Source organism: Rutidosis leptorrhynchoides, chromosome 3 (genome assembly GCF_046630445.1).
Source record: "Rutidosis leptorrhynchoides isolate AG116_Rl617_1_P2 chromosome 3, CSIRO_AGI_Rlap_v1, whole genome shotgun sequence".
Classification (NCBI taxonomy): domain Eukaryota; kingdom Viridiplantae; phylum Streptophyta; class Magnoliopsida; order Asterales; family Asteraceae; genus Rutidosis; species Rutidosis leptorrhynchoides.
Window position 1 is genome coordinate 44,275,065 of NC_092335.1, and position 10,431 is coordinate 44,285,495.

The 10,431-nt window shown below is 34.1% G+C and overlaps 1 protein-coding gene across 1 annotated transcript; it reads left to right on the top strand.

The window, feature by feature from the left end:
- Positions 1-1,766: 1,766 nt before the first annotated feature.
- LOC139896033 (sister chromatid cohesion 1 protein 4-like) lies at positions 1,767-9,787 on the top strand. The gene is made up of 15 exons (XM_071878611.1): positions 1,767-2,198; positions 4,205-4,466; positions 5,038-5,135; positions 5,245-5,288; positions 5,619-5,677; positions 5,808-5,862; positions 6,004-6,415; positions 6,512-6,661; positions 6,762-7,166; positions 7,458-7,602; positions 7,781-8,714; positions 8,826-8,859; positions 8,952-9,063; positions 9,150-9,279; positions 9,387-9,787. Exons 1-15 carry the CDS (start codon positions 2,075-2,077, stop codon positions 9,483-9,485), a joined length of 3,063 nt encoding a protein of 1,020 aa, XP_071734712.1. The 5' UTR covers positions 1,767-2,074; the 3' UTR covers positions 9,486-9,787.
- Positions 9,788-10,431: the final 644 nt, after the last annotated feature.

Genomic DNA, 10,431 nt, shown 5'->3' on the forward strand with positions numbered 1-10,431 from the left:
TTAAGAGGTTGACTTTTTACCAAAAAAAACTTACTAGCACTCGTGAATTCGACCTATTTACAAATGAATTGAGAAATTTCGGTTGTGGAAAAAAAAAACTTGCGGGAATGATAGGTATCGGGTAAGCCAATCAAGCTTAGAATGATTCCTGGAATGGGAAATGTACATCTTTTATTTTTAATGAATCATTAATAATTTATAAAAATGGAGAAAAAGTATTTGTAGGCTATCGTAGTCATAGCCAATCCATTTAGGACCAATTTTGACCAGTTACTAACCCACCCCATCTTTGCAATTTTTTATTGTGCCAAAAGAATCTAAAAATAGAAATGTTTGATTGTTTGTTCGAGGTAGTAGAGTTTTTTGAGTGTTTGGAGGTAGCAAACTAGCTAGTGGGTTTGAACTTTGAAGATGGGAAAATGATGATAATGGATAAAAAGAAAAGAAGAGAAAAATTTAATTATATAAATAAAAATTAGTAGAAAGACTAAAATACCCTCATGTGTCTTGCACATGAGTGAGTTTAACAGAAAGAATGGACGGAATGTAGGCGGAGGGACGACCGGGGTTACAAAGTACAACAATAGGGACGACGCCAGCAAAAATAAAAGTTTAAGTATGATCTGAGAAGACTGGATACAAGTTCAGGGACGACGAGCGTAATTTTGTCTATTTTTAAGATATAGTTTTAATTAAGAAGTGATGTCACCTCAATGGCATTTTCATAGAATTTAATAGATAAATAAATAAATATAATTTTCACATGTTGCATTCAATTAGGTTATTAATATTAATACCAACTATATCCTCATTTTGTTGAATTATTAATAGTGATAAAAGGGCTAAATTTATTTTACATAACATAAATTATCTCAATTTTTATTTGTCTCAACCATTTATAGATTATGAGATTTTTCGTATTATGACTTGGACTTGTATCTTTTTTGTTTTTAAGGAAAAATTAGTCCGCCGTAATGATAAATCCTAGCTCTAGCTTGGTTGCGGCATCTTTTTTCTACATTAACACTTTATTTCCTAGAGGTTGGTAAGGACTAGGAGGGGTTAAGTTCGGCGATGCAAGAGAAGTTTGCAGGTGAAAAATGAAAGTGAAAATGTGAAACAAAGAAGGGGAAAAAAAAGTAAGTTAGAAGTTTGATTATGAGTGAACAGTAGTTCCGAGGCTACTGCACTCAATCCGAAGCTAGAAAACGAACATGAATCTATGTTTATGTCAGTTCTAATTGAATATTGAATATATGGTTAATTAGAAAATGAACACAAACTTGTGTCTATGTGAGTTCCAATTGAGCATATGGTTAATAAACGAAGATATAGAGAGAATAAATATTCCTTAATGATTTTTGAAGATAGTTAAGACAAAAATAACACCAAGTTATCTGTTCACTTGAACTTGAACTCCTTTTTCAATTTAACAAAAGGTCGAAAACATAAATTTTTTTTTTTTTTTTTACCCTTTTCTCTACTTATTTTTCATTTACCTTCACATTTTTTTTTATTTTTACCTTTTTTTCCTACTTGCCTATTCAGAATAAGCACAAACCGCAACTAACACCAAGTATGGTTTGTGGCATGCTACAAAATTTACAGTCCATTTTGTGTGACCCTATGCGCCGCGGACCCAGTAGTGTTTGAACCAAATCCAGTTTCACACACACCCATCTTCCTTCCGACACCACTTTCTTCTCTCTCTCTCTTCCGTTTAGATCTGTTTCAAAAAATAAAATTCACCAGAATTATCGAAAACCCCCCTTTGATTTCATTCCAAATACTACTTGTGCAAGGTCAATTTCGTAAATACCTAATCTTTCCCGATCTATCATCTAATCTAATTTTTTCTTGAATCTAGGTTTTTAATTTAACATATTCTCTTTAGGGTTTCTAGTGATTTAATTTAGGTCAGTTCTGGGTTTTAAAACGAAATTAGAGTTGTTGATTTGATAATTAATGAGCTATCACACTTCAGGCTTTGGACCCGATTGAAGTCAAAGCAAGCTACTGCCAAAATTGGGGCTTTTTTTAATTTAGGGTTTGTTTATGAAATTTTGAAGGAAGGATGTTTTATTCACAGTTTATATTAGCAAAAAAGGGTCCTTTAGGGACAATATGGATCGCAGCACATTTGGAGAGGAAGCTTCGTAAGAATCAGGTTGCAGACACTGATATTGGTGTATCAGTAGGTAATATACATGTTTTCTTTATTAGGTCATATCATTTGTTGTACCTGATATAAAACTTAATAGACTAATCTCTAATAAATGCTTTCTTTATGTATATCTTTGTTGAGTGTGGCTTATTAGTTAAGTTAATTGGTTTAGTACTCTGTTAGGCAAGTAATTTATGGCTTTAAGCTAAAAGAACTTTCATGAGCTAAGAAGTGTATTCCTTTTGGAAACTCTTAAGTAACTGCAGTTTGCTGGATGAAACTGCAGAAGGAAATGATCATTTTATTTTACATTTAGATGAAAGAGGCTCATTAGGGTACATTCTATTTACACGCTCATTAAACCCTTGCTGCCTACGCTCAGGATATGTCCTGCACGAAGAATGCCTGCAAGTTTGTCATGAACACACTCGGTTGGATGGTAGGCCAACACCATCAAACGGATTAAAGTTTTAACATATGGACTTCCAATAACATGCGTGATTAATGCAAATTTATTTTATTTGTGGTGGGATTAAAAACTTAGTGGTTACCACTAGATTCATAGTCACCGTCCTTATCACAAAGGCAAATTAGTATTCCATTATAAGATTTCACAATTCGAATATCATCGGTATCATGATAGAAATCAAGAGTACGAAAAGGTGAGGTGGTCAGATTTTCAACATCAATTCATGATAATAAATACTAGAAGAGATGGAAGGTTTGTCAAACATGAGTGAAACGAGGGTGAGTCAAAAGGGACTTTCGTTGTTTTGAAAGAGATTTGAAACGAAGGATGGATTTAGACGGGATTATTTGACCTTCTTACCAAAATTCTTGTTGGTCTCCCTGATATGTTCATACTTCGTTTCAAATATGCTTCAAAACAATGGTGGTCCCTCTTGACTAACCATCGTTTCACTTTCGTTTGACAAACCTTCCATCACACCTGTTTTTTATTTTCATGAATTACATGTTTCCTTTGATGTTGAAAATCCAACCACTCCGCCTTTTCGTACTCTTGATTTCTTTCATGATACTGTTGGTATTAGGTTTGTGTAATCTTGTAATGGATTATTACTTTGCCGTTGCGATAAAGACGATGACTATGAATCTAATGGTAACTAGTACGTTTTAAATCGCATCACAAAGAAATTTGCATTAATCCCGCCTGTTATTGGAAGTTCAGATGCTAAAACTTTAATCTGTTTTGTTTTATGGGTCTGGCCTACTATCCAACCGAGTTTGTTAATTACAAACTTGTATGCATTTTTCGTGCAGGACATATTGAGTGTGGGCATCAAGGATTTAATGAGCATCGTAATAGAATGGATAGACATATAATAAAACAATAACCATTTGATATTATCTGATTAATATTTAATATGTCATATAATGATGGAATTTTGGTTTGTGCAAGAATCTTATGCAATATATAGTTATTATTAGCTGGAGTTTGTGAATGTAGGATACTTCCAATTTTAGAGCCGACACCTTACGCTACACAAAAAAATTAGACGTACGAAGCTTACAGTTGTTAGGCGGGTAATCATTTGGCAGATAGTTAATTTAAAGTTGGGCCACATGCTTTAATATATTGCAAATGCTTCAACCTTTCCTATCCCTCTTCCAATAATATTTATTTTCTGAGCTTTTAAAGGAAATATTTGCATGAAAAGTGTGGAAATAACATGTGCTGGAGTTCACCATCATATGTTATTGTTAGTTGTAATACTTATAATTTTCTTAAATCATATGAATCGTGTTGGTTTGCATGCGTAAACAGGTAATAAAAGATGTATATTATTTGACATTTGGTATCTTTCGTTTCAGTACTCATTATAGAAGTCAAATTTCTTTTTCCGTCTTGTTAACTTCTAAGTACTTGAAATTGTCAAATTTACGGCATTAAAGTTGCTAGATATGTACTGTATATTTATTTTTAATATTTTACTTTCTTGTTAAATTAATCACGTCTTTAACAATGGCCGATTACACATTTGCTTAAACTGCCAATTTTTTCTGTTTTTTTTTTAACAGACTCGATCCTTTTCCCTGAGATGCCAATTGCACTCCGGTTGTCCAGCCATCTTTTGCTTGGTGTTGTTAGGATATACTCAAAAAAGGTCAATTATCTTTTCGACGATTGCAGCGAGGCTTTGACTAAAGTCAAACAAGCTTTTCGTTCCGCTGCGGTTGACTTGCCACCAGAAGAATCTACCGCTCCATATCACTCAATTACCCTGCCGGAGACTTTTGATCTTGATGACTTTGAGATACCAGATAGCGAAATTTTACAGGGGTTAGTTTATCAGTATTTAATAATATCTCTGTTTCTATGATATGCAATTAAAAGTAAATGATATGCACTTGTTGCCATTGTTGCAATTTAGAGTAGATATTACAAAGGCTAATGCAAGCTTGTAAAAATCACTAATGGGGGATTAATTGGCCTAACCCTTGTAAGATTAATCGGCCAAATTGGGGATTAATTAATTTGGATTATTTATACATACATGTATATAATAGACTTCAAAATTATAACTTGACATAAACATAAACGCACTTCAACTTTAACATTATTGTCTGGAAACATAAACATTATCGTTCAATTGTTGAAATACTCTTAAAATCTGTAATAAATATAAATTCATATATGTTGACAAAATTTGACTTCGACCAATTCTTTACTGACGAGGGATTTTGGAGAATCTAAATGGTAAGCTTCTAAAAAGGGATTAATCAGGGTTTAATCGGGATTTTTACAACACTGTTTATTGTGACAGTAGAAATAAAAATTTATTTGTTTTTTGGTGGTACTTTTTGCCAGTCTGTTCTGATTTTTGGTTGATGTTTTTATTTTTATTTTGCAGTAATTATGTTGATCACCACATCAGTTCAAAGGAGCATATTACGCTTCAAGATACTATGGATGGTGTTGTCTATACTACCTCCAAATTTGGACTTGACGGTTGTTTTCTTTATCCACTGTTAATACTCGTACCTAAATTTTATTTGCAATTCTTTTCCATATCTTAATTTTATAATAATAATAAATAATAATCCGTTTCCGCTTACAGAGAGATTTGGTGATGGAGATGCAGCTGGTTTGGACCTTGAACAGGTAAATAAACATGTGATTTGGTAACAAGAGCTAATCACTTCTAGATCGAGTTGACTTAAAAATCACAACTTTTTTTTTTGTCTCATAATTAAATTTGTTTTTGGACATTAAAAGTTTTTTATCTATAAAATCGCTTGAATCTCTTTTGTAGATAGTTACCTTTTATGTAGTCGAAATTTAAACTCTAATAGGAGTTCACATTCTATTTACAAAAGAAATACCATTTTATAAACTAAAGACATGTATACAGTATACTAAGCGCATCTGTTGTAATTTGCATGAGTTTATTTAGAGTAATTTTTGTAAATTTTGTAAATTTTATGCCAACAGGAAGTATTGGTTGAAAAGGCTGCGAATGCTGAACATACTACTGGGCCATCTAATTCAGAGTACGCTGTTGTTATTACATAATTTTATATCTTACATAATACACATGTTTTTATTACATATTTTATATCTTGACTTAATATCGTATCCTATAACTACGTTCTAACCAAATTTGACATCTTTCAATTTCAGTAATGATCCTCAGGCATCTGGCTATGCTAATGATCCTAGTGGCGTTATGGATCAGGTCTATAAAGGAACACATAACCGTTTCCACATTAATTTATAGTATAATCTGAAATCTGAATTATGCAACCCATAATTAACTTTTATTTGATCTTTTTTTTTTTTTTTTTTTTTTTTTTTTTTTTTTTTTTTTCCGTATTAGCAAATGGATGATGATGATGATGATGATGATGGAGACAGTCAACCAGTAGACTATGGCCATGCTCCATGTACTCCTGGATTATGGGAAGAACCAAATCTACCCAACATTCAAGAAACTTCTGCATGTGATGATCATCAAGAACCAGAAACTCATACCATACCAGAATTTGCAGTGAAACAGACGAGCTTAGAAAATGCTTCCAACAATGAGTCTCATGAACAACCACCACATAATCAATTTGAGTCACATGAAAAATCACTACCAAAGATTGTTGCAACAGAGCAGATGTTAATGAATGATCTTGGTTCAACACCTTTTACAGTATCTGGTTTAGCTCATCATGTTAACTCCATGTCTGAACCTGTTGTTCAAACTGTTGAACGCAACCATGAAAGCCATGCAGAACATCAAGGTATCTGAAACGGTATCTCTCATATAATCACATTAAAGATATTTCAGATTGTTATTTTTTGGATATTATATATTAATTTAACATCTGATACTGCAGAGAATCAGGAGAATTCCTATCATCTTACCACCAAATTGAACCCAGGCACCGAACCCGTGTTCCAACCTAACGACTCCACGTTTTCTGTTTCGATGCCAAGTTTCGGCTTCCCGACTCTTAGGCCATGCAACACTGATCTGAACCATGAAGGTAATGGTGAAAAAACTTACTTATTCTCTTCAACTATCATAGATTATGGTCCCCACATTCACTTTAATATCAAAATGTCTTATTATTTTTTTTTTTTCAGGAAAAGGACCACATGCAAATGAAGCATTTGTTAATAACTTGCCAGTAACTCATTTTAATTTAAATAATGAAGTTCAGTTGGCGTCTAACATATCAAACATACAAACGCACAATGTAATTCAAAGTGAGGTTCAAGTAAATAACATCAACACCAACACATCCGACTTTCCCGCCCCCGAGAAGCTTCTCTCGTTACCACACGGGCTTTCATATGCACCCCGGAACTTCGTACCAGAATCTACACCAGCCGAAACCAACATGTCAACATCTGGAAAAAAACGCAGCTTCACTGAAAGCTCATTGTATCCTCAGAGTATCGATTTGAATCAATCTTGGGGCATTTTCAACACAAATATAACCGAACAACCTCTCGTTAACGATCAGGATTTGTTGTCTTCAATTTTAGGTACACATTGGGTTTCCCTCTTCTCTTTATGTTTGAACATCTTCTTTAAGGGGCTGTTTACTTTTTTCTGAATTTGCCTCTTATTCTGAAGGGGTTATTCTGAAGGGGTGTCTGATTCTATGTCTTATGGAAACAGACCAATTTTCAGATTAAGTGGCAGATTAAGAAATCAATTTTACTTACTGAATTAAAAGTTGTACAGAAAACATATCATTAAGTGGAAAGTAAACAGGCCCTTAGTCTTTTGTAACAATTTACTTAGTTCTTAACTGATGATTTCTTTTGGGGCAGTTGGTAGAAATTCGTCAATATTAAAAGTGAAGCCTACTCCACCTGTATCTGCAAAACGACGTCGATCTGCACCTAAGACTCCCAAGACAGGCATTTTAAAAAGGAAAAAGGCGGTTATGGATGATAACACGGTTTTGCATGGCGAGTAAGTTTGTTTTTGTTTTTTTTTTTTTTTTTTTTTTTTTTTTTTTTTTTTTTTTTTTTTTGTGGACTTGTATATTATAATAACCATGATGAATGGTCACTTATTTGTTACACTTACTTTCATAAGATTAATTTGTTGTCTGAATTACTGTTAAAAGTTTACATTTTTTTTTAAACAGCATAATACGCCAGCAATTAACAAACACCGAAGACATACGAAGACTAAGAAAGAAAGCACCTTGCACTCGTCCAGAAATTTCAATGCTTGAAAAAAGATTCTTCGAACATGAACTATTTGGTGAACCCGTATATACTGGGGTCTCATTCAAATTGGCTTCTTTGCACAATCACACATATGATCTGCGTAAAATTGTTGTCTCGCATCGTGATGCTTCTTTACAAGGTGGACCCGACCCAAAATTAAATTCCCGTAGTGACGAAAAAGACATTCAAGCCGAAGTGGAGACAGGAAACATTGGTGTCTCTGTTGGGCCGTATGTTCGTAGCGAAAACGTAAGCGAAGATAAGGATCTCTCTGAAACTCAGCCTACTGAGCATCCTTTGGCTGAACCATTCAGTTCAGAATATTATGGTAATCAAACACCGATGCATACAACCAAAGTTGTGACTGAACCATTCAGTTCAGAACACGTGCAGGGTACTGCAATGGATATAGATGCAGACGTTGTAATGCCTATCGAGGCTGAATCACTGACACATGGTAATTCGGTGTCGAGTTATAATCATGATGACACGTCAGCGGCAACGGGTGAGGTGGCAAACACCAAACAGATGGATGCTATGTTGCAAATGGGCCCACCAGGCTATGGCAGGGATATAAATATGAATATAAATAGCAATATTGATATTGATAGTAGCATGAGTGCTGATGTAAATGCTGATGCTGTCATCGTTGGAGAAGCATCAGAAGAAAAACGTGACGCTGAAATCAGGAAAAACGAAGAGGTTGTAAATGAGGACGCACCCTTAAATCAGAATATCGAGCTTAATAATGAACAGAACATGATCTACAATGGTATATTTGGTGAAGATTTTGTAACTTCTGAAATGAATGTTGAAGATATCCCTGCAAATAATAGGCGTGATGATGAGGTATGTAAACCGATTATGTTTTCGGATGCTTATGGTGCCTTTATAATTTTTTTTTTAAATTAATTAAAAATCTACCCAAGTGAAAATTTCTATTTTTTATTCATGCTGCAGGAGTTTGCTCATCCTGCAATTGAAAATGATACAGGTTTGCATTTACTTTTCTTTATTCCCGATTTCACTGTTTTATCATTATCATCATATTGTGGCACCAAAACTGAATAAACACGCGTTTTCCAGATTTTTTGAATTTTGATGATGATCATGATGAGGGTGATGATGGTGGTGATGATGCACCTGATGTGGAAACAGGACGGGTTATTGACAACAGCGGATGGTCATCGCGTACAAAGTATGTAAATGTACATGTTATTTATATAGGCCTCTCATTAATAAAGTTGTCGTGTTTACACTTGGAACATTTTGAATTTGTTACAGGGCCGTTGGAAGATATCTTCAAATCATGTTTGATAAGGAAGCCGAGCGTGGAAAGAATATGCTCTCGGTGAACAACCTTTTAAATGGAAAAACACGCAAAGAGGCATCAAGGATGTTCTTTGAGACACTCGTATGTTTATTTCCATTTTCTAACAATTAAATAGCTCTAAACCATAGCCAATTAAAAAGTTTTTTTTTTTTTTTTTTTTTTTTTTTTTTTTTTTTTTTTTTTTGCAGGTACTTAAGACAAAGGATTACATCCATGTGGAGCAGGCAGATCCTTATGAAAACATAAACGTATTTCCGCGTTCAAAGCTTTTGAAGTCAGACTTTTAAATACGCATTACTAATCTCTCGCACCATTGCAAAATCAACAACCTGCTCGGAGCTGGAGTATCGTTGTTGTTTGTTTTACGTTGTGTCTGGTAGCTTATTTTAAGTAAATTAGTTAGTAGAGTAGATCATGTAGCACTTGTAATGGCTCTCAGAGCCTGTGATGTTGTATGGATCATATTTATTTGTATATACGTACATACATATAATATGTAGTAATAGATAGATGCTAATTATTTAGTATTGGTACTATTATTGTTGTGATTTACTTCATTTGTAAGTTTGTGATCGACGATTTCTGTGAACCGGTTTGCCACTTACTTGAAAATGATATGATTAGACAAACCCTTATTTGTTTTATAAATTAAAATTAAAAACACATGTTTTTGGACTAGTTTTTATTTTTATACCTAAATGTTTTTCCGATAAATGTAACTTATTTTTTGATTGTATTTAGATCATTCCCAACCGTTCGTCCTCACTTAGAGTACCGAGTCATTTAATACTGAAGGCAAAAGTGAGGAAATAGTTCCAATAGCCCCCAGTACCCGGTCGAAAAGCTTTATGTGACTTGCCAGCGAGGGGGAGTCGTAAATATCAGCGAAGTATGCCTGAAAGCCGCGTTCTATATCCTCAATGTCTTGTATTTCAAGTTCGAGCTCTAGATGCTCGTATAAAAGTTGTGTCCGTGCTACCATAGCTTGGATGCGTCTTTCACACCCCTCCATATGTCTGACGACCCGACGCATCTCCGTAGGTGTCTAATTTAATTTTATTTATAAATTATTACTACCTCCGTCTCATTCCAATAGGTCATTGTTCTATTTTGGGATGTCCCATTCTGATAGTTCACTTCCATAAATAGAAAGAAAAGAAGATATTTCATTGGTGGATCTGGAGAGAGAAGATATTTCATTGGTGGAGAAATGAAGTTAGTGGAATTTCCTAA

What these genes read in the sequence shown, in the direction of transcription:
- LOC139896033 (XM_071878611.1), top strand. Translation starts at nt 2,075, where the DNA reads ATGTTTTATTCACAGTTTATATTAGCAAAAAAGGGTCCTTTAGGGACA. An exon ending in AAGCCATGCAGAACATCAAG is followed by an intron (nt 6,416 to 6,511) that starts GTATCTGAAACG and finishes CTGATACTGCAG; the next exon opens with AGAATCAGGAGAATTCCTAT. An exon ending in GGATGGTCATCGCGTACAAA is followed by an intron (nt 9,064 to 9,149) that starts GTATGTAAATGT and finishes AATTTGTTACAG; the next exon opens with GGCCGTTGGAAGATATCTTC.